This window comes from Heterocephalus glaber, unplaced genomic scaffold, assembly GCF_053883595.1.
Source record: "Heterocephalus glaber isolate CG9 unplaced genomic scaffold, H.glaber_assembly_v1.0 deba00001572, whole genome shotgun sequence".
Classification (NCBI taxonomy): domain Eukaryota; kingdom Metazoa; phylum Chordata; class Mammalia; order Rodentia; family Bathyergidae; genus Heterocephalus; species Heterocephalus glaber.
The window spans coordinates 23,825,284-23,853,040 of NW_028258357.1; the positions used below are offsets into that span (position 1 = coordinate 23,825,284).

Below are 27,757 nucleotides of genomic sequence, written 5' to 3' on the forward strand. Positions count from 1 at the left end.
CTGGCCCTTCCACGGCGCTCTGCGGCAGGGCCCACAGCGCCCGCTCCGCGGAAGGCTGTTCTTAGTTTCGCACGAGACGCCTGCAGGAGCAGCAGCAGCAGCCCTTCCTCGAGTCTGAGTCTGCCGGTGTTGTCTCCCCTGCCAGGAAACTTAATCATCGTGTCAGGAGGGTGCATTGAGACCTGCTTGGAGGAGACAGGAACCCAGGGGAGTGCAGACTGCTGAGAATGTCTTGCTCAGTGGGAGCGTCCAGGTCCCAGTACGCAAACAAGTGGCAAGAGAGGACTCATTGCTGAATGGGAGGGTTTTCACCCTTTTGCTGGCTTTGAAGGAATGCATCTTCCTTATAAAATTCTCAAATGGTCAGTGGTGCCTATTTAGGGCGCTGACCGTGTGGCAGGAGTGGCGTAGGACTTCTGTGTTTATGTGCACTTGGGCCGTTAGTTACCACCCAGACTCCTTGTGTAGTGATGCTGCCTTCCCACTTTATGCCTCGTGGGACTGAGGCCAGGCAGGGTTAGTGACTCGCAGGCCAGACTCCTGGGAGTGCGGCACAGCTGTCCTCCCGCTGTGCACCGGGACAGTCGCCCCAGTGTGGGCGATTTGGATTTCAGAGCCTCGCGGGAGGCCAAAGTGGGTGGGCTGCAGGAGCCACACTGCTAAGCCTGGTCTCCAGCAAGCCACTCAGCTGCGTGCCTCTGTCCCTCTTCACAAAAGCGAGATCTGACGCATGTCGATGTGAAATGTGCTAATTCAGGTGAAGGGCTGACAGCAGGGCTGGCGTGTAGTGCTCCGTGAATGTGAATATCAGTGATCTTTCTACTCTGCTTTGCTAGCAGAGCATGACATGTCCCAGGAAAGCTCATTAGAAGGGAGAATTGGGGTTTCTAGGAAGGGTGGATCTATTCTCTTCTTTGGATGAGAGGAGCTAATGCCCAACCGATTGAGCTGTGCCTAGAAAATAATCTTGATTTGAGTTGATGTCTGGCCATCCTTGTCCATGAATTCCAGAGCGCAGGCTTGTCACGGCTGTGTGCTGCTCCTCCTCACCGTGTTCTTACTGCACACGGAGCCCTCATCACCTGGAGGTTTCACCTGGTGACAGCTCCTTGTGCTGCTCCCATACTTTGGGAACAACTGCTCAAACTTGTTTCAGTGTGATGTTCACGTTTAACTGGGTTTCAATAGAGTGGATGTTAATTTTGGCTTTGTGACCTTAGGGAGGTTCTTTGTTCATCGGCAAAATGGGTGCAGTAACAGGATTCTAAGCTACCTGTAATGAGGCCTTGTCACATAGGCCTCAGGAAGACTCAGGTTTAAAAAGGGCATTGCATGGAGGGGCTGGGGTGGCTGTGCTGGGTCAGGGGCTGCTGATTTCCTTTGCTTCTGAAATTAAACCAATGTCAGAACCTCCGTCCTGCCAATGCCATCACCGTGTGCTCGGAGCTCGCCACCGCTCGGGCTGCACGGTATCTGAATCCAAACTGCAGAGGCATTGAGGGGCCATAAAGGCCATGGTTATGAGCCCCAGAAGATAGAGCAGAAGTGAACAACAGAGAGGGCCTCTCTGAGGCTCCTCAATGAAAATTGAAGCCCACTGGGAAAGTGAAGAGAATCTCTGCACTAAAGGCACACTGGACCACCATGGTTGATTGACTAAGAGTCATTAGAGACTCAAAGCCTAAAAAGGCCAGCTATACCTGGAAGATATCTCTGAGAGCTCCATAAGGCCTCTAAACACAAGTAATAAAGATACTCACAATAAGCAATACTGAAGTATCAGCCCAGGAATTAAACCAAAAAACAGCACCACCAACAAAATTAGAAATGAGAAAACATTTAAGGAAGGTGCAAACCTAGACTTCTAGACCACCAAAGGCAAATTCTGGGGAAAATGAGGTGGAAAAATCTGATAATCAACCACCTGGACTCCCTGAACTGATAGCACAGGAAGTAAAACAGATGAATGAGGCTCTAGAAAAATTCAAAACAGAAATAATTTCCCAGATAACTACAGAGATGTTGGGCAGAGTAAAAGACATGGTTAGAGACTCTAGAACAGAAACAGATAAAAAAATAGATGAGCTCAGGACCATGATGGAAACCATGAATGCCCAACATAGGAAAGAAATGGAATCCATGAAACAGATTCAAACAGATATTCAGGAGATTAAAAACTCCACTGAAAGTATTCACATCAGACTGAGCAAATGTGAAGATAGAATATCAGATATAGAAGACAGGATTGCGGTTAGTGACCATGAAAAGAGAGATTTCTTAAAAATAGTAAAGAACCATGAGAAATCGATCCAGCAGCTGCTAGATAATGCAAAGAAGAATAATGTAAGACTGATAGGAGTCTACAAAAAGCAGGAGAAATCACAATTGACATAAAAAACTGTTCACAGAATTAATGACCAAAAACTTCCCAAACAGAGGAAAAGAATTTGACATACAGATAAGTGAGGCATGTAGGACTCCCAACTAGCCATGACAGAAAAAAGTCTACACCTAGACATAATAATAGTCAAGATCCTGGAAACCCAATAGAAGATCAAAATCCTACAAGCAATTAGAGAAAAGAAAGAAATCACATACAAAGCAAAGCCCATCAGAATCACGGCAGACTTCTCAATGCAAACCCTCAAGGCAAGGAGAGCATGGAGTGAGGTATTTTAAGCCCTAAAAGAAAATAACTTCCAACCTAGACTGTTGTATCCTGCAAAACTATCTTTCAAAATTGATGGGGAAATAAGATACTTCCATGACAAAGAACACCTGAGAAACTTCATGAACACCAAACCAGCAGTCCACACAACTCTAAGCAATATCCTAGAAAAAGACAATGAGGGTCACAACTCCATGAGCACCAACAGACCAAAGCCATCAGGCAAGGCAAGAAATTAAAGGGAAAGGGGGAAAATAAAAAAATAAAAGAGCCAACAACAACAAAATAACATGACAAGGATGAGTCAATACATATCAGTTATAACCATCAATGCTAATGGTCTCAACTCACTAATCAAAAGAAATAGACTGGCAGAATGACATTAAATCAATATGAGGGTGTTTGGTGGCCCAGAATATGGTATTTCCATCCCTACCTGAGGTCAGATCTGAGAGAGACATAAATGCATCTGATGCATTTGTCTGGGGGATGTGGTTTAAATCTGTGAGTCAGTAGTGTTAGGGACTGAATTGTCCATCCCTCCATGGGAGGGCGAAGTGCTAAGCCCTAGGGGGGTGAAAGGCGAAGATGAGCCTTTCAAAGGGACAGTAGGTTAAATGAGGTCCTAAGGGTGGAGCCCCATGTGAGGAGCAGAGCTCCTCGGATGCATCCACTGGAAGGCAACATGAGGGGCAGTGAGAAGGCACTTCTGTCTGCAAAACCTGCCTGCTGAGCCCTTGATCTCAGACTTCAGCCTCCAGAACAGGGAGAGAAGGCATTTCTATCATCCCAGCCCGGGCAGTGGCACTGTCCTCTGGCAGCCTCGGGACACTCACACGGTGGGTGCTCCCACAGCACTCAGAAGCGACTCCTGTCCCAGGTGCACGCCAGAGGCCGCCTGACCTCCAAGGAGGCACTCACGGGAATCCCGAGGCCGGGAGCAGAGAGCACCTGCCGCCTGTAGGCAGCATGGATGCTTTATGCTAAACAGAGACGAAACACTCGGGCTCAGCCTGCTCTCTGGGAGTCCCGAGTGACCGAGGGCATTGCTCCTCCAGAGGAGGAGGGAGAGCCACAGACGCTCCTCCAGGTGAGCCCTCAGTCGGAGACCTCGCCATGGAAAATGCCCCCCGAGCTTAACAAGGTTTGCAGAATGGACTGGTGTTGTCAACCTCATTAAAGTGCGTGTCTTTAGCGCGCGTCTGTTGGGCAGCTCTGAGGAGATGGACGCAGAGCACACATGTCTTCTCTTACATACTGAAGCAGGATCGGTTCACCAATCGAATGCACAGATAACTGCACTTCAGTTAGGTGCTGTGGAGAAGGGCACGGCCTGCTCTTCAAGCAGAGTGACTTCCGGTGCTGCTTCCCATTAGGGGAAGTGGCCTCTGGGTGAGGCCTGAGGGGTGAGGGTGAGACTTACATTCCAGGCAAGGTGCGTAAGGCATGGAAGAGAAAGGAGGTCTGCGTGCTTGGGGAGGCAGCAGGGGTGGTGAGGGAAGAGAGAGCCTTGAGCTGCAGGCTGTGCCAGCTCTGCAGAGTCTTGGCTTTTTACAGGCAGCTCACTGACCAGAGATTTTGAGTTGTGAGAGCTGCTCCAGAGTTTTCTTTAGAAAACAGTCACACTGGCAGCACATTCCAGTGACACAGAAGGGGTCACAAATCTTGCTCACTCGTGTGACATATTCAGGCTGCTCAATGAACTCAATCTGTCACTTCCGGGGAGAACAACAGTGCTCTAGTCAGCAGATAAAGAGGCTGCACGCAGAGCCAAACTGGAATTATGAGGTTGACAAGTGAACGTTGGGATTTTTGATGTGTTTCAAACGTTGGCAGAGATTTTGAAAGACAGTGAGCCGGGGCCTAGCTTCTCCCAGCTGGTGCATGGTCACTTGTCTCAGCAATCAAAAGAGTTTGAGCATCATTTTCCAACCACAAAAGACCCCTGCACTGGGAAGGAATGGATCCGAGACCCACTTGTGAATAAGCCAGCTGAACCGACTTTGTCCACGCTAGAAGAGGACCGACTGCTTGAGATCACAAATGGTGGTGGCCTTGAAAGTCTGTCTGAGACAGCTTCACATCTCCATCTGCTCTGGGTTGGAGTCAAGGCTGGATGTCCTGAGGTCCTGAGATCACCACAGAAGCACAGAAAATCCTGCTTCCATTTCCATCTTCCTATATTTCTTTGATTTTTGTTTTTGGGTACCAGGGATCAAACTTGGGTCCTTGTGCTTGCGAGGCAGGCAGTGAAACCACTGAGCTAAATCCCCGGCCCTTCCATCTTCCTATATTTGTAAAGCAGAGTTTTTGTTTTGTTTTGTTTTGTTGTTATTTTTCAGCAACAGCAACCAAAATGAGATTTCCAGGTGGACTGGACATAGAAACTCACTTAGGTGTCACTGCCTCCCAACACCCTAGACTGAACTGCCTCCTGTATGTAGGAAAACAAGCTCAGTGCTCCCACTCACTCTGCATTATAGGAGTTATAGAATTATTTCATTGTATTACAATGTAGTAATAATAGAAATAAAGTGAATAATAGATGTAACGCACTTGAATCATCCGAAAAGCACCCCCACCACTACCACATCTATCCCCTGCCCCATGAAAAAATTGTCTTGAATCGGATTCCTGGTGCCAAAAGAGTCAGGGATGATTGAAAGGAAGAGGATTTCTCCAAACAGCTTCGGGGGCTCGGAGGCACGGAGCAGACTGGGGTGGTCAGGGTGTGGTAATGTTACCACTAAAAGGGGACGCGGCGCTCACCAACATTTCGAAGTTGATGAGATTGATGGAAATTCAGGGAGAGGTTTTAGATGAGAATCAAGAGGATGGGGCATAGAACTGGGGCAAACGCGGCACTTGCGAAGAGGTGCTGCAGTTTCACTAAGAATAAGTGGCACCCGGTCACCTTCTTGCCTTATTTATGAATGAACAACTGAGGGGCTGTTGGAGACTAGGACAGGTGGGCTTCGATGTGGCGTTTGCCAAGGTCTCTTTGTGTCTTTGGGAACCAAGGGCCAGGTACTGATGGCTTCACTGCCAAGCGAATCAGAGCCAAGGCCAGGGGCCCGACGAGGCGGACTGATGGGCCCACACCCACTGAGAACACGGCCTCCGGAAAGGAGCCCTGGCTTCAGTCTCGGCTGCTTCCACCTTTCTATCAATATTTCTTTCACGTGAGTGCCTTGAGGGTTTCTAGGCCAGTCCGAGCACACGTCATGGCGGCCGAGGAAGAGTAAATGGATCGGGTAACAGAATCAGGATTCAAAGAAGCTTCAGAATCCTGGCAGGAAGGGCAGAAGGAGCAAGCCGAGTCACATTAGGAATAAGTCTGGAGCAACACCGCTAGACCTCCAAAGCCTGCGGTGGGGAAGAGAGAGGAGCCTGTGGGAGAAGACAAGTCCTTCTCCGCACCGCAAATAACCTTAGACTGCTGAATCACCTCGGTTGCCCTCAGAGGATTGCCTTGAACAGGGGCCAGACACACAGTGCACCCCCAACAGGTCCTACTGACAGCTGCGCATGGATTTGGGTTCCTCTTGGAAGGATGTTGCTCATGCCTTCATCCAACGCCTATTTTCTGAGAATTAGAGTCATAGCCCACGAGGTGCAGTGTGCGTGTTGGTGAACAGAAGAGATACACGCAGTACATGGGCGTCTATGAGGCCATGACGGTGACCATAGGTCCTGCCTTCAAATTCTTGTCAGAGAAACAGATATAAACATCAGCACCAGAGCTGCTCCATCCCATCAATGCCCTAGAAAGAGTCTTTCTAAGAGGGGTGTAACTAACTCAAACAGAGGAAAAGTCGCGAATCACACCTGAAGCACCTCGTTTCTTCATAACTGGAACAGGTGGGTGCTCCTGTGCACGCAGTGCTCTTGACTGGCATCCAGCCTACAGTCTGTGCACAGTAGGGCACCTTGAATTGTGAGCCAACCTGACACCTGCGTTACTGAAGGGAATTCTGAACACACTTGGGCTTTTAAATCTGGAGATGAGAAATCCTGGGCTTGGGTCTGCTGAATGTGCAGCAGCGTGTGAGAAGCTGCTGTGTAGTGAAGAAGAGCATGTATGGTGAAGCCTCAAAGGACAGCTTTGGGGCCCAGCTGGAAGTTTCAGGGCAGCCCATTGGAGGCTGCACAGGAAGAGTCTTCCCAGCAGTCTGAGCGGTTCATCCGCAGGGGGATGTGCCCTGGAGGGGGAGACTGCACAGTGGAGCCTTCACTCAGGGGCTGGAGAAGCCGGGGAGGGTCACACATTGATTGTGTTTTGGCCTGAATGATTACTGGGGTCAGAGTTAGCCCCGAACGTCTCCTATTTTATAAAATTTCACAAGTTGCTTTTTAAAATCGTCATCCTGCACTGCTATTTTGCTTTGTATGTGTAAATCATTACTGACTTAATTCAACTATGGGCATCCCGAGAGCCTCAGGAAAGGGCAAGGTGGTGTACTGAAGAAATCATAAACTTAAAATTGGTTCCAGTACAGAAAAGATGTGCTCCTTTTGTTCAAGCTATTTGCCTTGTCTGCAACTGAACTTTCAGCTCTGTAACATGAATGTAATAGAATTTAACTTATTCTGTAGCACTGCTGCAGGGATGTGATATGATGCCTGAGCAGGTAATGTACAAAGCAGATGCAGATGGAAGGGTAGGTAGGTACTTTCCTCCCACTCTTGTGTCCCACTGCCCTTTTACCAGGTGCTGTGGAAATCACAGATAGGCCTATCTCCTGAGGTACTTGTTGGATTAGGGGCAAATGACCTTGCAGTAGTGTGGCCCAGTAGGCCCAGCCCCCAGGTCCCAGCTTTCCCCAGAGGACAGCTTGCCCAGGGTCTTGCTCTTACGCAGCCTCTTTGCATTATTCCTGTTATTCCTTCCCTGGCTCCTCTGCATCTCCACTGCTGGTCCTGCTGCTGTAGATCCCTAGGAGCCAAGAAGCACCCCCCAGAGACAGCAGAGGGCTGTGTCTCGCCTGAGGAAGAGACTTTTCATCAGCAGGTGCAGACGAAAGGCCCAGGATTGGGTGTCCTGCGGAGGGAGGGGACACGCCGCTCCTCCAGGCCTGGTCCTTCCTGTCACCGTCTTCTCTTATCCATCTGGTCCCCAGACGGCCTGAGCATGAGCACCCGGGAGTTAGGAAAAGGTTCCCTCAAATTCCCAAGCACGGGGCCCCCTGAGAGGATGCTCGCAGGGACCATCATGCAGTCTCTGGTGAGTGTGCCAGGCCAGGGCTGAGGGCTGGAGCCAAACTCCCCAAACGCAATGCCTGGATTTCTCCTCCAGCCATGCAGTAATGCACAGCTCAGCACAGGGAGTCCAAGAAAGCTCATTTAAGTGTAAATTTTCTTCAAATATCTCATCTCCAGTTCTCTCATATCCAGTTCTTGCAGTGTTTCACATCATTCCCGGCCCTAAAGAAACATAAAGAACAACTTTCCTGCTGCTGGTGCAGAGGAGAAGACAGAAAAGGATGTGGGGAAGGGGTGAGGGTGGGTAATAAGGGAGGGTTTGATAGAACCTGCGTCGTGACTGTCGTGCCTTGGATAACTAGCAAAAGTCACTGACGGACTAACTGAAAAACCACAACACTTATTCTCTAAGGAAGGGTGAGTTAAATTGCCCGAAGTCTCAGAAACGCCAGCACATAGAACACGTGACACTAGCCTGGCCCGCAGTGTCTGCAGCCAGGACTGTCAGCGTGGACCGAGACGCCAGTGCTGACACGACTTGCCGAGCAGTTAGACTGCTGGGCCCGCACTGAGTGCGCCTTGTGTGATTCTCACAAGATGGCAACGAAATTCTGAAGTCCGTCTTATTATCTCTGCCTTACAGAAGAGAAGTCGGAGACCGAGGCTCACTCTTGGTAAAGACATACACCTGGATTTGAACTCTTTTTGTTTGAATCCATATCGCTTCGGTGTAACCACCACAGCACATTGAACATGCACCATATCAGGCATGTCAGGAGATTAAAGGAAGCAAACAACTCATACAAAGGAGCTCATTATCTTTACAAAGGGAGATTCATTTCAGCAGTCAGCAATGTGTGGTTAAATAGATGAAGAACTAATGGAAAAGGCAAGAACGATACTAATAGAGTGAGCACGGGAGGTGGACTTAATTGTTTCAAACTGGTCCCTCATCCGAGTGTAGCTTTGGAAATCTGGAAGACAGATATGCAATTCAAATTTAATTTCTATGTATCACAAATATATACTAATAAAAACTTCTGAAAAAAATCTAGTGTGTATATAGAGAGATTATATATTTATTTTATACAAAATTTGCTTTATGACATCAGAAAAGTATCAATGTATTGAGGACTCAAGAGGCCATTATCGTAGAAAGAATACAGCCCAGAGGGATGAGATGAATATGTGGTGTGACCTTACTTTCTAGGCACTTAGACATCTGCTTGACACACAGTAACTGCGCGTGTTATGGGTGCAGCGTGACAGACCTGAGGACACTGAGTGCCGGGAAAGGAGCCAAGCACGGACAGCACTGCACGGCTCCCTCCTGGGGAGTCTCTTTAAGAGGTGATCTCGAAGAAGCTGGGGGAGAAGAGCTGCAGGTGGAAGGGTGGTTCAGGCTGGGGCGAGTGGGGAATGACCGGGGCAGGAGAGGCTGGTCGGTGCGTTATGATTCAGGTGTGGCTGGACAAGTCCTGAGGAGAGGAGAGCATTCCCGGGCCACGGGATGAAGGGACAAAGATGGGGGTCTGGTGACCACAGCGGTGGCAAGTCCTGGGGAACGTGCTAGGCCTTACACTGGGCCCTAGATCGGCCAGACTCTCTCCAGCACTCTGCAAAAGATCAGTGCAGTTGGATTAGGGTGGTCTTCCTCTGCTCTAACTTTTCACCTGAACAAAGCAGAACCCATTCTGGAGGGAGACGACACCCAAGCAGGTGTGCAGAGCTGGAGGTACCGGCCTTCGCGTCAGACCAGCCTTGGTTGCAGGGATGATGTGCAGCAGAGCCCAGCGCCTCCTCTGTGACAGTGTTTTCAGACAAGACCAAGTGGCTGAGGGTCAGAGTCACTCATGGGTGAGAACCACTGCCCATGATTCCATAATTCTTTATTATATCTTTAACTCACAACATCTGACAAATAAGCAGGCACCAAAATGACGTGCACTGATTAAAATTGTGAGAAACACTAAGCAACGAATCACACTGGGGATTGGGCGGGAACCTGGCAGGGGCATGGGCTGTGAGCAGTGTGAGGGCAGGGGAGAGGCGCTGGAGCCCTGCCGGCGGGGCTCACTCTTGCTGCCACCCTGCGCCCTGAGGAGCAGCCCACCAGCCACCAGCTCAGACTTACGCGGATTGCCCCACTGCCCCAAGACTGCGAGCAGACTCCTCCCGCTGGCCAAAATCCACACAGATGGCCCTTGCCCCGCTGAGCTCCATGGCTGGAGCAGAACCCGTGTGGGGTCGGGCAGGGCTGGACACAAACAGTGTCATAGAGATGAACCGGTGCTCTCCGGGAGGGGTGTGGACCCAGCCAGCGGGAGCCAGACTCAGTCCTGCTGAGCCCCACCTGAGAGACTTCCCAGAGGCCTCCATGGGTCATCGGCTGGCAGGGGCCTAATGTGGACCTGGTGCTAGAAGAGGCAGGGACTGTGGTATTAATTAGGTTCACAGAGTTGAATTCTGTCAGTACAAAATGAAGGCGTACTGGGATAACGGAAATCACTGGGTCATTAGCTGGTTTTAAGGGCCAGTGTGTTGCTGGCTGTGGTTGTCGCAGCAGAAATCACAGACTGGCTGGTTTAAATAAAAACTCATACTTGTTAGGAATCCAGATTCTGGGAAGCCCAAGACCAAGGTGCCAACCCATGTGGCTCCTGGCAAAGCCTCTTCTTCCGGGCTCGCGGATGGCTGTCTTTTTCTTCCCTCACCTGGCTCCTTTGGGGAAGGCCACAGTCGCATCCTGGGAGGCCTGGGAGGGAGGGCCTCACCCTCACGACCTCATCTGACCCTAGCTCCTTCCAGATATGGATGCATGAGGGGAGTTTCCGCACAGGGGTCTGGGGAAGTGCACTGCCTGGCCCACAGCCTCAAGCAACGGAACACAAGACCCTTTAGCCACACTTCCTGTCCTCTTCCCTCCGCTCAGGAAAAAGGGACAGACGCTAGGAATTCACGGTTCAGGGTCTCTGGGACTGGGCTCCCTCCAGTGGGAAATTCATCTCCCTGGATGAGACCCCCAGGGCAGCCGAGGGGGTGTGACAGACTGTCACTTCTTGGAGAAGCAAGTTCAGAAGTGATTTAAAGACCAGGGCAGGACTCATCAGATATTCCCACACCGTCTGGGCTCTCACACGATTTCTCCCATTTCCTGACACCCACACCCACCCAGGTCAGCCACCGCAGTGGGATTTGAATCTTTGAAATTGGCTTTACCATTTGCACGTCTCTTGGATCAGTGTTAAGCTTACTTTTCTTAACTGGGTGCTCTTAACATTGTGGACTTTCCCTCACTAAAGGTTATAGGGCACCGGAGACTTGGGATTTTGCTTGTTAATTCGGATTTAGAAGAGGGAAGTCAGAATGCTCATAATACCAAGGCATTTTCATTTCCATAGAGCAAATACCCAAAGAACACAATTTGAGTGCTCGCTTTCTCAGATTTAGTTTATTCTGGACAGCTTCTGGGCAGTTCTTGCCCCTCTTTGGCAAGGACAGTCCCTGAAGCATCCTTGTAGGTGTCTTTGGCTTGAGCTTGCTTCTCTCCAGTCTGGATGCCATTCCGCCTGAGTTTTATTTCCACGAAGGTCTAAACAGCTCAGTGTCGAACCGAAGTTGTACATACCAGGGTTGGCGCAGCCACCTCCAGTGGCTCTGGAGCTCTCCAATGCCAGGCTAACATGCCTTGTGTGTTGCATGGAGATTCCTTAATGACAGAGGACTGGGCAGGTGTGGGGAGAGCTTCGCTTAGCTTCAGGACGAAGGCAGACTTCGTGGAGGTGAGCACTTCTCAGCAGCACCTGGAGTCCCCAAGAGTCCTGCTGGTCCTGGAGACCCTCTGCCCAAGACATGCACACCGAGGAAGAGGCAATGTTGGGCTCGGCATGTTATGATCAGCAGGTTCTTTCCTGTCTGACACCCATCACTTGTCATGTCCTACTTAACCCTAAAGGCTCAAATTAAACTCTTTCTGGGAATGTTCCTAGCAAACTATAGTCTTAGAAAAGCTTTTTCTGTGTTCTAGAAACAACAGCACACTCTGCTCACTTTCACTGCAGCGTTTACCCCACTAAATTGTAACCCTTCCTCCATAGGAGGAACCTTGACTGGTGCATGCCTTAGGAAAGTGTCTGGATTGAGGTTATACTCAGAATGTTTTCTGAATAGAGGGCAGAGAAGCTGAGCTGGTCCCAGCACCCAGAAGGAAGCTCCTCACCTCCATCCCAAGCTCCTAGGGCAGAGAAGCTCAGCTGGTCCCAGCACCCGGAAGGAAGCTCCCCTGCTGCCATCCCAGACTCCTAGGGCAGAGAAGGTGAGCCAGTCCCACCACCCGGAAGGAAGCTCCCCTGCCGCCATCCCAGACTCCTAGGGCAGAGAAGCTCAGCCAGTCCCAGCACCCAGAAAGAAGCTCCCCCACTGCCATCCCAGGCTCCTAGGGCAGAGAAGGTGAGCCGCGCAGGCACCAGAAGCACCCTCCCCCATGGAAATGAGAAAACACATAAACAAGCCTCAAAAACAGGCTTCCAGGTCACCTACAGCAACCCCAAAGGGAAATGAGATGGAACAATCTGATACTCAACCACCTGGACTCTCTGAACTGGCAACAAAAGAGGATCTGGGAAAAGTGAAATCAGAAATAATTACTCAGATAACAGCAAAGATTTTGCTCATGGTGCAAGACATGATTAATAAATCTAGAGAGGACACAGATTAAAAAAAATAGAGGATCTGAGGAACATGATGGAATCCCAACATAGGAAACAAATGGAATCCATAAAACAGATACAAACAGATTTCCAAGAGATTAAAAACTCCATAGAAAGTCTGTGCAGCAGAATGAACCAATGTGAGGATAGAATTTCAGATATAGAAGATAAGATTGCAATTAGTGAGGAGGAAAAGAAAAATTGCTTTAAAATTGTAAGGGAACACAAGAAATCAATCCAGCAGCTGCTAGACGATGCAAAGAAGAATAACATAAGACTGATTGGAGTCAATGAAGAAACAGGAGAGAGTGCAGATGACATAAAAAAACTCTTCACAGAAGTGATGGCAGAAAACTTCCCAAGGAGGGGAAAAGAACTTGACATACAGATAAGTGAGGCATATAGGACTCCAACTAGCCTTAATCAAAAAAAATCTACACATAGGCATATAATAGTTAGGATTCCAGAAATCCAACAGAAGAACAAAATTCTACAAGCAGTGAGAGAAAAGAAACAAATCACATACGAAGGAAAGCCCATCAGAATCACAGCAGACTTCTCAATGCAAACCCTCAAGGCAAGAAGAGCTTGGAGTGATGTATTTCAAGCCCTAAAGGAAAACAGCCTCCAACCCAGATTGATGTACCCTGCAAAACTATCTTTCAAAATTGATGGAGAAATAAGATACTTTCATGATAAAGAGCACCTCAGGAACTTCACGGATACCAAACCGGCACTCCAAAAAATTTTAGACAATACCCTAGGAAGAGACAATGAGGATCACAACCCCAGGAAACCCAGGAATCCATTGGGCATGACAAATTAAACACAAAGGGGGAGAATCCAACAAAAAGAAAAAGTCATGACAAGGCTTTTAAAACTTTTGACTTCATCTCCCTAATGAGTGTATAATTCAATCTTGTTATTGTACTGATTAGTATTTTTCTGATTCTAGAGTTGCACACCTTTCCTTCTGCTGTAATGGCTATCATCTTATGTCTACTTTTTAATTGGATTGTCTATTAATGAGCTCTAAGAATTCTTTATATATTCTGGTCATAGGTTATATGCATTGTAAATATGGTCTGTTTAAGGACTACTTTTCATTTTAATGATGTCATTTAAAGTTCTAAATTTTGATGGAATCTCATTTATCAATTTTTTACTTTTATACATCATGTTTTTTGTACCCTAGGTAGTTCTTGCCTACCCTGAATTCATAAATATTTTCCCTTATAATTTCTTCTTAAAGTTTTATACTTCTGGGCTTTCTTATTTAGGTTCATAGATCCCTTCAAGTTATTTTTATGTATGGAAATAAAGGGTTGAGGTTAATTTTTTATATATGGATACCAGGTGTTCTAGTGCCATTTGCTGAAAACACTATCTCTTCCTCGGCTCTTGAATTGAGTTTATATTCTATAAAATGCTAATGTTAAATAATCTTTCAAAACTCAGTGGACCATATATGAGTGGTTCTATTTCTAGATTCTCTGTTTTATTCAAATGATCTAAATGTCTTTCCTTACATCAACACTGCCTTTATTACTGTAGCTTTAGAAGAAGTCTTAAAATTAGGTACTAAACGTCTTCCAGCACTGTTTTTGTTTTTGTTTTTAACTTTTCTAGGTCCTTTGTACTCCTACATAACTTTTAAATTTCGATATCCAATTCTTCATTTATAGCAAGTATACACAGACCTGAATTTTTATATATATATCTTGTGTTTTCTAATCCTGCTAAATTCAAATACAAGTTCTAGGGGCTCCTAGAGATTTCTTAGTATTTTCTCTGTAGATGATCATTTTATCTACATATAAAGATTTTGCTTCTGCCATGCCAATCTTATCCTAGTTGTGTCATTTTATTGCCAGACTATTTTGGTGGGGACTAGGTTTCAAAGTTTAATGGACAGATAAAGAGCAAGCATATCTGCCCTTGTTCCCCACCTTAAGGAGAAAGCATTGTATCTTCTCCATTCATATAAGGCATTTTTGCTGGAAGTATGGAGTACATGTCTTTAATCTGTTGAGAAGTTTCTGTTCTACTTCTAGTCTCCTGATAGCTTTTACCATGAACAGCTATAGAATTTAGTCCAATACTTTTTCTCCAACTAGTGACAGGATCATATGGCTTTTTCCTTTCCTCTGTTTAAATGATGACTTTTGGGGGTGGATCTTCCAATGCTGAACCCACACTGCCATCCTTATAAAAAAGCTACTTTGTACATCCTGCCAGATCTGACTTCCAATAGTTTGTTTTGTTAAACAAATTTCTATCTATGTTCATACTTTTTTCTTCTATTATCTTTATCCAGTTTTAGGATTAGCACAATGTTGAGTTCCTAAAATGAGGGGAGAAGTATTCCTTCTTTTTTCTGCTTTAATTGTTTGATATAATTTATCTGTTAAAATGTTTATGAGCCTGCTGTTGTCATATAGGTAGGTTTTCAAGCTAGGAATATTCTTTCTTTAATAGGTGCTATTCAAATTTTATATTTCCTCCAGAGTTAGTTTCATTAATTTGTCTTCCAAGGTACTTCTTAGAAGTTGTCAAATTTATTTCAAAAAAGAATTTTGTAATATGCTTTCTATATCCTTTTACATTCTGTAAAATCTGTGGCAATGTCTCCTAGATCTTGATATTGTAATTTTAAAAATGTATATTTCATATTGTGTAACAGGAAATAAAGGTCTAAAGGAGCAGGGGAAGTGGGGGGAGTAGGGGAAAGGAAAGAAGCGAAAGGAAAAAATATGAGAAAAGGAAAAAAATGGAAATGAAGTCGTTGCAAATAGGGAAGGGTGGAGGGGGTGAAGGGAGGGCAGGGGAAGGGGAAAAAATAAGAACCAAGATACCCACATAATGGTACAAGATCCCAATAACGAATGTGAGTGTATTGTATACCGAAAATGTACCAATAAACTTAATGGGAGGGGGAGAATGTTTTCTGAATAAACAAGCACACAGATTGCTTTGGCAATGCACCTTACAGGCAGAAGCACAGGTTTTCTTTGCTATCAACCCTATAACTGAAAATCACTTTCTGCAGTAAAGTCCAAAAATTACATAGCACCATAGCTTGAAAACCACAGATCAATGCATTAGAGACCCTGGTCGAGCTCAGACCCCTGTGCAGCCCAGGGTACCCTCTGCTTCCGAGTTCGTGGATGCTGCACTCAAGAGCCTGTGCCATCGGTGATAGACATGGGGCAGCTGATGGGGGTGCTGCCTGGGCTGCCTGTGTCCCGTGGGTGCCCAGGTCTGGAGTAGGTGTCCAGAGTCAATGGAAACCTTCCGGTTCCCAGCCTGCTGGTAGCTTTCCACACCTCCCTCCTGCCCTAGTTTTTCAGGAATTGCTCCTGCTTCAATGTAAAATATGTGCTGCCTCAATAAGCATAAAAATAGCAATGGTATTTGCAAGTTTGTCTACTGACATGTTGTTTCAGGTATGTTTTTAGCTAATTTTTTCCCAGTTAATGAGACTAGCTTAGGAACTTGATGTGATACCATCAGTTGTTTTTATTAGTATAAAATCATCTTGCTTCTGTAAATACATGATTGAACTTAAACTTTATGAAGAACAAAGTAAGTCCTCATGCATATTTTGTATGGGGCACTCTATAAATTCACTGGACCTACCCATTCCTTCTCATTTAGCCACACAAGTTGTGACTTTAAACATTTGCAACTGAGTTCCTTTTCATGCCAGTTTGTCTGTGACTGGCTCCATTCCGGGGTGTGTGTGTGTGTGTGTATAACTGTGTGATTTTTCTACTATGCCAATCAAGTTGATGTCAATTTGGAACTTTCTTAATTTGGCTAATTTTAGACTAGAATTTTTTTTTTTTTTTTGTACCAGGGATCGAACTTGGGACCTTCTGCTTGTGAAGCAGGTGGCGGCACTACTGAGCTAAATCCCCAGCCCTAGACTAGACTTTAACTAGTGGGAAACACCGGCTCTCTAGCAGAGAGCTACAGCATAGGTGTGTGAATTCTCACTAAATGCGGCTGCTGTGGTTTATTTCTAGATGTCCCTAAAGCCTCTTGCACTTATAGATGAGGTTGTGGGGAGGTAATTGGGTCGGTGGGGCAGGACACTCATCCCTGGACCAGACCACAGATGAGTTCATAGCTGAATGTGATTTGGGAGGTGGAGGCAGATCAGAGGAGGTGGTCACTGGGCTCCCTTGAGGGCTTTCTCTCTCTGCTTCCCGCTGCCATGACAGGAGCCAGGCCCCTCTGCTACGCCACCCTGCCTTGGAGCCAGCTGACTGTGAACAGAAACCTCTGTGAGCGCTGACCCAAAATAAACCTCTCCCCCTTACAGTTGTGGCCGTCAGGTCTAGCATCCCAGTAATGAGGACGTGACTAAGACACTAGCCCAACAATCCTGTCCTTCAGCCAGGAAACTTTCCAGGCTACATAGTTGACTGCAGGCCACCTGTCTCGCTCTCAGCTTTTCTCTGCTTTAACCCACTAAGCACAGTGACGTGCAAATGGAGCCCCTGTTCTGGAAAGCTTTTCCAAGTCCAGAGAACTCCCTCCAACCCGGCTGGCTTGGTGACTGGGTGGCGGAAGCCTGGGGTAAACGCGTGCTGCTGACTCACTTTGGAATTTCAGCGTATCCGTGAACTCTGAAACCAAAGGGAGGAAGGAAGCACAGAGAAAGCAGAAGCAAACAACGTCACCGATCAATCCTCTATGACCTGGAGGCTCTGGAGGGCGGTATGTGCTGGGGGCCAGGAGGCCCTGGAGAGTCACGGGGTGGGAAGCAGCCAGGGCTGGTACGATGGCACGGCCGGTCTCCAGGAATGGGGAGAGTCACAGGAACAGCCACAAACTGAGGAACGATGTTCTCCATGTTGTCCGAAGAGCACGCTTCTCCGTCCCGAGATGTCACTGCGCCCTCTGTACCCACACTGTGGTGTGAACGTGACCAGAGAAGATAGGGGATGTTGAAGGGCACTGTCCTGGGCCATCGAACCCTCTCCTGAACCCGCCCTCCACATGGGACACAGACAAGACAAAGCGGACGTACCGATCTTCCCTCTTGGAACCCAGTGTTGCCTCTTCCCATTCCCAATTCCGTTGGCCTGGAAATAGCTTTCGTAGCCAGAGAAACTATCAGTATGTGCTTTCAGTTGTGATGATTAGGAACCTAGGGTCCATTACCCTGGCGAATTGGATCATTAGGTGGTACATTCATGTTTATGCTGCCCTAAGAGGCCTACACTGCTGGCCCGCAAGGCAGGGGTGCTTCCCTTCATCTGCCAGGGGAGAGCCAGAGGATTCGGCCAAAATCAAAGGCCTGGGATGCACTGCAGTCCCGTGGGAGTCTGTATCTGGAAGCCAGAGGGTCTGCACTGTGAGGCTGAGGGGTCTGCCCTGGAAGCCTGGAGACTGATGGCCAGAGGTGATGGCAAAGACCTGAGCGCCTCTGAAGAAGCACAAGCGAGACTTCCTCCTCCTTTCCTGTTCATTCCATCCTGCTACAAGGCCATTGGTTGGTGCCGCCCACACTCAGGATGGTCTTCTGTCTTCAGTGAGTCTGTCATCCAGACACAGCCAGAACTGTGCAGAATCACTGAGCTAAATCCCTGGTCCGGCTGGGTGTTTCTTATTCAGATTGACACCGCAGTGAACTATCACAGCCATGAAAGAAAAAATCAGGTTGCACTTTATTAAAAGTAAAAATTTCTGCTTCACCAAAGACACTTAAGAGAATCAAAAGTCCAGCCACAGACTGAGAGAAACTCTTTGCAAAAGCCCGTCTGGCAAAATACACAAAAACATGAACCTCAGCAATCAGAAAGCAAACAACTCACTGAAGACATAGCAGTTCACTGGGACAGATGGCACCCAAAACTGGGATGGGAGACAGCCCTGAATCAGAAGGAATTACAACCGAAGCACAGTTGGAGCCTACCTTTCAGAATGGCCAGCAGGAGACAAATGACAGTCTAACTCCTCCTGGGTGCTGAGCAGCTGCAACCCTGGTCATGCTGGAGGAAGGCCGAGGAGACCCTTGCTTTGGGCAATTTCCATGGTCTTATGCCACTGCTGAACATGCCCCCGATGCACCCCGAGCACGGGGCTCCTGGGTGTTCCTTCAGCTTCCCTGAATGTGCACAATGAAAGCCAGTCAGTGCACCTGGCAAACCAAAGAGAAATATGACTTCTTCTGTCCCTTTGTGTCCCTTGCTGGTCCTGTGGATTGAACCAGAGTCTTTGCTCTGTGCCATAGCCCCAGCCCTTTCGTCCATTTTAAATTTTTATTTTTATTTTTTATATGAGCCAGCATCTCTCTAAGTCACTAAGCTGCCCAGACTGGGCTCAAACTTGCCATCCTCTTGCCTCTGGGATTACAGGAATGCTCCACAGTGCCTGGATTATTCTGGCTTTTTTTGGTATGAAATTTACTTGTAGGTAGTGAACAAGTAGATTAGGCATAGAGTCTCATTATCAACATGACCCAACTGATTAATGGCAAAGAAATCGTAGAATTATATGATTACTCTTTTGCAACAGCAAAAAGCTTATGGATATAGAGCTCTGGCATCAGCATCTGCACACATCAACAACGCAGGACGTACAGTCTTGTTGTTAGGGGACCCAAGTGGATGGGGCCTCTGGAATCCTCTGCTAACATGCGGTGCCACACAGAGAATAGGAATATTCTGATGCAAGATGCATGTGGCATCCACAAACCCTGATCACATTTTAGGTAACAGGAGCCATAGTGCTGTTTCCCCTGTGGTATTGAAATGATGATTTAAAGGCATCATTTGTTGTAATGACAGTGGCCAGGAACACATTTTTCCTATGTGATGTTCATCTATTAGCAACACTAATTTACATGCATTGACCTTCAGATCATGGAGACGGTGACTTTCCCTGTGTCAAATGATCAGAGCATCTAGACACATGCTCTAGGAGCTACATAGATTTCTTATCCAGGGAAGTAGATTCGCTGCCCTTGAAGTGAGGTTAGATACAACAAATAAGTGTCCAGAAAGGACTAGGAAAGCAACAATGGCCCTTCTTTGTCTATTTTTTTTTTTGGTACCTGGTATCGAACTTGGGTCCTTGTGTTGTGGGGCAGGAGGTGGAACTGCTGAGCTAAATCCCCGGTTGGCCCTTCTTTGTCTAAAAAATGCTTTAATTTAAAAATTGACAGATGGCACTGCAAGTATTTACTGTGTGCAACACATTTTGAAGCATGTGGCCCATGCAGGGGTTAAATCTGGTTCATTAGCAAATGCACTGGGGCTCCGGGTGAAGTAGGGCATTTGCCTAGCATGTGTGGAACCCTGGGAGACATCCCTGCCACTGAGAAACACCGAGCAGTAAAGAAAACAAAACAAGTGTGTAGCAAGAGCATGTTGTGCTGAGAGCACGGAATCGGGAGCCGACTGCTCCCCTCAGGTGCAGCTATACAGCCTGCAACGTCTGGTTTCACTGTAGCACCAGGTCCCAAGGAGAGACTGGCACTGACCAACATGGCACAATCCTCCTAGTCCAAAGTCTGGAACTAGTCTGGGTAGGTGACCAAATTTCCTGCTGTGGCTGAATATTAACCTTGATGTGGACTCAGGTTGGAAGGCATGAAAGTACTTAAATATCGAAGAGATGACTGCACGGCATTTGAGAAGTTCTTGCTACAGAGCAGCGAGGCACTGCTGGTGACCTGGCTTCAGGTTTTCAGCTGAAGCCGCAGTGAAACCCTTCACCTCAGGAGAAGCCACCCCAAGAGGCAGTAGCCAGCCTTCCTACCTGAGAATGACGGGTAGGGCCTGACGCAGGTGCCGGGCCGGGTGGGATCTGGTTGCCCTGTCCCTGCAAAGTGTGGCCTGGGCATAGCCAGTCTCAATGACCAGGGGCCTGAGGACCATGTGCTGGCAATGCTGATAGCCCCAGTGTCCCTGACGGGTTAGTTTTGGGGGGCCTTGCTCTGGAGCACAGGAGAAACCTTGAGTGAGTGACAGTCCAGGCTGCTGTCTACGTAGACAAGGCCCGCTTGTTGACAAAAGTTAAAAACAACAGGAACAAGCAGAGTTTGAAATCCTCTGAGGCTGAGCACCTTGGCTGTGAAGGGGGAGGACCACGGCTAAAAATTCATTGGTCTTAAACGTAAGATAATGCCAGCACTCCTATGGGGATTCAAAAGCCACCTGTTTGTCTTTCCAGCTCCGTCCGGGTTGAGCATTATAACTTTCTGGACCACAAATTCCTTATCTGCAGCCAGCGGCTGAGTGGCAATCTCTTGCCTAACTTTGATAAAAATGAGGAAATTACGTTTCTAGCTCTGGGCCCTGTGCATAATGGGCAACAGCTAGTGGCCTGCATTAAGGATACTTCATTTGGTGACTCAGCCTTCAGTGCAGCTGACAGACACAGGCTCAGCCCAAGATGAGATGAATGGTCTCAGCACCTTTGTAAATGAGTAACGAGTCCAGGGAGGTCAGGCGAGGGCTGACAAGGAGCCAGCCAGCACGGAGAAAGTTCGGCACACTCCCTTAGTGAAGTTAAATATATTTGAGTTCCAGGGCCAACGTCATTTAGAGAGCAACACGGCTTGTTTAAGTAAATAACCGCTTCCTTCTTGTCGCAGATGTGTGGAGACTGGCCATATCTGTGCTCATGGCAAATGTTCTCAGGGATCAGGTCGGGAGCTATGGGCCACCAGGGCCGCCAGCACCAAGGGGGCTTCCAGGACCTCAGGGGCCTCCAGGACAGTCAGGCCCACGTGGTGAGGAGACCTTTTCTTCTGCTGCTTCCTTCCCTTCCCTTGACCTTGGGTGCATGACAATCTCCCTGTGATTAGTAGCCAGACAAGACAGAGTCTCAGGGTGGAAATCTAGAGCCAGCACGATGGAGTGCTTGGCAGCTCGAGCCCGCAGTCCTATGAGAGATCCTGGAAAGGTGGTGGCTAGCAAAGCCAGCAGGTGCCTGGGAGACTCGAGTCACCTGTGTGGGATCCTGCATCAGGATGGGCTTTCCAGTGGGGAGAGAGAATGAGCTATCAGGACCCGAGCCGCATCACGCCGTGTGAAGACGTGCGCCTGGGTGACAGAGACCGAGCCAAGTCCAGAGGCCGTGGACACTGGTGCTGGCTGAGCCCCAGCAGGCTGGTGTTCTGGATGCAACCCAGATCCACCCACGCTGGCACAGCTCCTGAGGGGCTGTTTGTCACTGCCAGGCAGAACCCGGGTTCTCCCAGGGTTGGCCCTACACAAATGCAATCCCAGGCTGTGCTGGGGCCACTGGAGGGGAGAGGGCATCCTGAGCCAAGCTCTGGGCAGAAGGCAGAGGCTCCTGCAGACCACTGTCAGCACTGAATATCCATGGGGCGCTGTGCCAGGATCAAAGCGACTCAGGTTGCTGCTCCCCAGGGCTTCACTTGTCCTCAGAGAAAGAGACCCGTCCTGACTTCAAGGCCAGTGTTGCTAAGCACATGGCAGCCATTCAAGAGGTGAGGGGACAAAAGCGCAGTACAGTGTGAGCCTGTCGCCCTGTCCTTTTAGGGCTGCGTTTGCCTAAAATCCTCCAGGCAGCAAGGGTCATAATCCCAAAGTTAGGGGCCTGGTAACAGTCCTGACGGCTCATAATCCGCAACGTTAACCATCTCAGGAGCAGATCACTGAGAGCAGGTCACTGTGTAGCTTTGTCCTTGCATAGACACAGCCTCAGAAATGCTAAGGAATTTGACTAGGAGAACACTGGTACTAAGTGATGCAACAGTACCTGCACTATTACTTCACAAGCCAGAAGTTCCTCCTCTTAGTCAAGGTAGTGCTTAACCCTGTAGGAGGGTGCTGTGAATTAGCATAATCCTTCTGGTTGGGGGAGAGCTTGTTGGGACAAGAGTGAGGGAGAACCTTGGACAGGATGAGGGTGGCCAGTGGGGAGCAGGAGAGCTGAACTCTGAACTCTGTATGACAAGAACAGCCTCGGGTGCTCAGCACCACCCAGAATGGCGTAGCAGGCTTTGCAACTTCTGCTCCAGGGAAGAGGACACATACAGACCCAGCAGTGTCAGGCAAAGGAGCAAGTATTGGCTTCCCAGCACACTGTACTGAGAGCTCCGACAGCACAGGTAGAAGCTTGAATCAGGATTGGAACTCGGAAATATCAGGGTGTGGACAGGACAACTCAGTGTGGTGTCTCCAAGTTCAGTACGTGTACCCATCACAGGACGAACACTTTCGGGAGGAGATGGTGCTTCCACTCAGCACCAGCTTCTCGCTGAGAATCCTGTTTCTCCCAGGTGCCACGGGTCTTCCTGGTACCACTGAGAAATGCCACTGCAAAGAAAGGTCAGCCTTCGCCATGAAGCTCAGCGGAAAGCTTCCTCCAGCTTCTGGGCCAGTCCTCTTCACAGAGGCCCTGTGCAATGTCCAGAGGGGCTTCGAGGAGGCCACCGGAGTCTTCACCTGCAGGGAGGCTGGGCATCACTACTTCAGCTTTGGCGTGGAGCTTCGTCACTGCCAGGTCAAGGTGAGGCTGATGAGAAACCACAGCCGAGTCTTGGAAAAGCATCAGCTCTCTAGAGACGACTATGGTGACCTTTCCGGTGCTGTCATTCTGCCGCTGCGACAGGGGGACAAGGTGTGGCTGGAAGCAGAAGTTGTAATTGAGGAACTGGAGCAAGCACACGTCTTTATCTATTTCTCAGGTTTTCTGACTTTGTCCTGAAACTCTGAGCCTTGTGTGACTGATTCTCCACCCTGAAAGGGAATAAATCTGGTATCTAGCTTTTCACATCTTGGATTCATTTCTTTCAGAGATAAAATTGTATGAAATCAGGTATATTTGCTCTCATTAAAGCTGGGCCTTGGAGGTGGTATCCAAACAACACCTTCACAATCAAGGCCATTCCTCTTTACGGTACCCAGACCAGAACCCAGGACCCAACCACAGATCCTAGGAAAATGACTCAGTGCGCTCTCTGCACCTGCCTTCATGCACTTCATCCTCTTTCCGGGTTTCCAGGTGCTCAGTGGCCTTGCTTTCTGGCTTTGTTCCTCAGGAATGATTTTCTGTTACTTACTTGTGGTCTCTGTCGAGGCTATTTGCACTGCTCTGCCTTTCTCTTTCCAGTAACAGAGGGCTAATGAACATCAGGGACATGAGTGAACATCATTTAATACATTGCCTTAGACATGGTGACAACAGTCAGCACGACAGACCTGCCCACTGCTGTCAGAGCCTTAGCACAGTGTGCATGGGCTCACAGGAGTTTCTGACCCAAAAGTGAACCCACTTCAAGAGGTGGGAGGATTGAGATCCTTCCTTGTGTACATGCGAGTCTCATTCAACATGTGCTTCGAAGGTCTCCAAGTTCAAAGTAGCTCAGGGTAAAGGGGCACAGATGCTGAGACAAGGGAGGAGTCTATGAGGAAGCATTGTCAGCCGGTCATGTAACACAGCCCCTACCACATGGGCCACAGGTCCACTGTCTTGGCCTTACTAGCTCCAAGGTTTACACTGGAAAGCAAGATAAAGAGCTGTCCTGACAGCTAACCAGCCTCCAGAGATACAGGTAGACGTGGACACAGAGGAGATGATATCCATAGCCATGGAGACGGGCACAGAGATACTGTAGAGATAAAACAGAGAGATAGGTATAGAGAGACAGACAGGCATAGACATACACATAGAGATGGGGAGAGATAATGGAGATGGACACAGAGGCAGACTACAGAGATGATACAGACAGAGCCAGGCAAGGAGATCAGCATGGACAGAGATGCACACAGAGCCAGGCAAGGAGATCAGCATGGACAGAGATGCACACAGAGCCAGACAAGGAGATCAGCATGGACAGAGATGCACACAGAGCCAGACAAGGAGATCAGCATGGACAGAGATGCACACGGAGCCAGACAAGGAGATCAGCATGGACAGAGATGCACACAGAGCCAGACAAGGAGATCAGCATGGACAGAGATACACACAGAGATAGGCAAGGAGATCAGCATGGACAGAGATACACACAGAGCCAGACAAGGAGATCAGCATGGACAGAGGAGATACACACAGAGATAGACAAGGAGATCAGCATGGACAGAGATACACACAGAGCCAGACAAGGAGATCAGCATGGACAGAGGAGATACACACAGAGATAGACAAGGAGATCAGCATGGACAGAGATACACACAGAGCCAGACAAGGAGATCAGCATGGACAGAGGAGATACACAGAGATAGACAAGGAGATCAGCATGGACAGAGATACACACAGAGATACACACAGAGGTAGAGAAGAGACGATACAGATGGAGGCGGAGATGGAGACCGAGATAGAAACAGAGACTAGAAATGACAGAGATGGGGAGAAGCAGAGGCTGAGATGCAGATGGCGGTGGAGATGGAGTTAGAGACAGAGACAGAGGTAGCCACGGGGTGATGGAGACAGCAGAGACGGAGGGAGGGTGGACATGGAGAAGGAGGTGGAGGCAGACAGTGAGAGAGACAGGGATGGAAGCAAGGGCTGCTCCTGTGCGTGTGCATTTGAAACTCAATGTTTGTGGCTTACTTTCCTTTTTAATTCTCTGGAATTAGGTTTTCCGTCTACATCTGGCTGTCTTTTCCTTCCTATGATGTTGTCTTTGAATAGTAATTTCCAGTGGATTGTTATTCGTTTCTTACTACAGTGTTAGCTTTGCATCGCTATGAAGGAGCAGGTGTAGGCACTGATAGATACTCACCTTCTGGACCTAACGTGTCGGATACAGATGTACGTAAATAGACAGATGATCTGCACCCTAGTAAGGCGGAGATGAACGCCATATGTCTTCTTTTTTCTTTATTTTATGTGAGTGTAGTTAATTTAGTTTATTTTTATGACACTGGGATGGAACCGGGGATAGTATGCACCCCATGTCCTGTTATTTATTTCTTTTCTACATTTTTTGGTTTAATTTTATTTGTCCTCTTTTCAAATATTTTACTTATTTGTCTTGATGGGGCTTGTATGGATTGTAAGCCACATCCAGATGGTATTGGCAGTATATACAAATATCAAATAAAAATTGCTTATGTTTCCTTTTTCGATTTTTCAGTTATAAGGGACATAACTAACTTAATTAAAACACTCCTAATATATGTAGTGCTGACATCATTCCATTTCCCGCCATAATATTGAGTTCAAGTGATTGTTTTAATTCCCAAATAATTTTATGTATTTTTGGGGTACAAGGCGATGTTTCGGTGTATTTATACATTATGGATCTACTCTAACATATCTGTCATCTCACGTACTTAGTTTTTATGCTGACATTTAAGATCAACCTCTTAGTGATTTTGCAGTATAATATTAACTATAATGACAGGGCTATGCAGTGCATAAGGCAAACTTATACAGGACCTGTCTAATCAGAACTTTTATCTTTTCACCAACATACTCTTTCCCCTCCTTCCTCCCACACTCAGCCTGGTGAAACCTCCACTTGTTGTGTTCTTTTCTTCTATGAGTTTCTCAGTTTTAGATTCCACATATAAGTGAGATTGTGCAGTGTTTTGTTTATCTGAGTCTGGGTTATTTCACTTCCATAATAGCCTGCAAAATCATCTACTTTGTCACAAATGACAGAATTTCAATAATACTGAATAGTATTCCAGTCTGTGAATATTTCACATTGTATTTATTCAGTCACCCATTGATGGGTGTGTGGGCTGATTCCATTCATGTCTTGGCTCTTCTGAATAGTGCTACAATGAACACAAGAGTGTAAATGTCTCTTCAACATACTGATTTCCATGCCTTTGAATTCTGAGAATTCTGAGAATTCTGATTTCTTGAGAATTCTGTGTAATAGCGTAGTCTTGTTCTCAATGTTTTGAGGAGTTTCCAAAGGGTTTTCTATGGTGTTGGTACTAATATTTATGCCCACTCACAGTGTGCCAGGATTCCCTTTCTACACAGTGTTTGGATAACAGTGTGAGACAATACGGTGGTACCTTGGTTCACAAACATAATTTGTTCCACGACTTTGGAAAATATGGCTACATTTGTATTTGTACAGGAAAGATGCCCACAGACATGTCTGTCACCCAAAGTAGTTTGTAAACCAAAACAAAATTTTGCCAAATGCTTTTGTTTGCAAATCAAATGGTTTGCAGACAAAAGCATTTGTGAACTGGGGTATCACTGCATCTCATTGTGCTTTTAATTTGCATTTCTTGGATTCTAGAAACTCTTATTTTTTCCCTGATTTCCATAAGCTATCAATTATTCAATAACATTGTTTAATCTCCAAGTGTTTGTGTAGTTTCTGTGGCTTCTTTTGCAGTTGATTTCCAGCTTAGTTCCATTGTGATCTGATAGTATGGAATGGATTATTTCAATTCTTTTGTATTTAAGCATGCTTTATGGCCTAACATATGGTCTATTTTGGAAAAAGTTATGTGTGCTGTTGAGAAAAGTGTGTATTTTCTTCTTGTTGGATGAAACTCTGTAGATATCTGTTAAGTCCAATTATTAAATGGTGTGCTTACATTCTGATATTTCCTTGTTGATATTTTTGTCTGGTTCACCTGTCTAATTATGTGAATAGGGTATTGAAGTCTCCTACTCTGATTGTATTGGCATCTATCTATCGTTTTAAGTCCAGTAGTTTTTCTTCTATGAAGTCGGTTGTGCCAACATTCAGTACATTAGTATTTAAAATTATTGTTTCTTTCTGTTGCATGGTTCCCTTTACTAGAATTTAGTGGACATTTTTCTACTTCTGATCATTGGGCTTGAAGTCTGCTGTGTCTAAAAATAAGATATTTACACCTGCTTGTTCTCAGGCTCCAGGTGAATGTGTGCTGTTTCCCACCCTTTCACTTTCAGTCTATGTACTTCCTTTGGATGAGGTGTTTCTCCTGTAGGCAATATATGGTTATGCTTTGCTTTGTTTTGGTTTTGATGCAATGTTCCAGTCTGTGTCTTTTGATTGAGACCATTGACTTTGAGAGCTGTTATTATACGGTGGTTATTGAATCCTGTCATTGCATCATTTTCCCAGTGGTGGTTCCTTTATTTTTCCTTTCCTTTAACTCTCTTAGTTTAATGTATTCCTTCCTTTGGGATCTTTGGTGCTGGGGGCCTCCCTGTCTCTGTCTGGGATTTCCTTCAGTTTTTTCTGCAAAGCTGGTTTAGTGGTCATGTATTTCTTTATCATGAAAAG

General features: G+C 47.1%; 1 protein-coding gene across 1 annotated transcript; it reads left to right on the top strand.

Moving 5' to 3' along the window:
* Window positions 1–20,154: 20,154 nt before the first annotated feature.
* On the top strand, window positions 20,155–23,340 carry LOC101714357 (hibernation-associated plasma protein HP-20-like). Its single transcript, XM_004844776.3, has 3 exons — window positions 20,155–20,365; window positions 21,191–21,328; window positions 22,847–23,340. The coding sequence occupies exons 1-3, from the start codon at window positions 20,359–20,361 to the stop codon at window positions 23,272–23,274; spliced, it is 573 nt and encodes a 190-aa protein (XP_004844833.1). The 5' UTR covers window positions 20,155–20,358; the 3' UTR covers window positions 23,275–23,340.
* The last annotated feature ends 4,417 nt before the right edge of the window (window positions 23,341–27,757 follow it).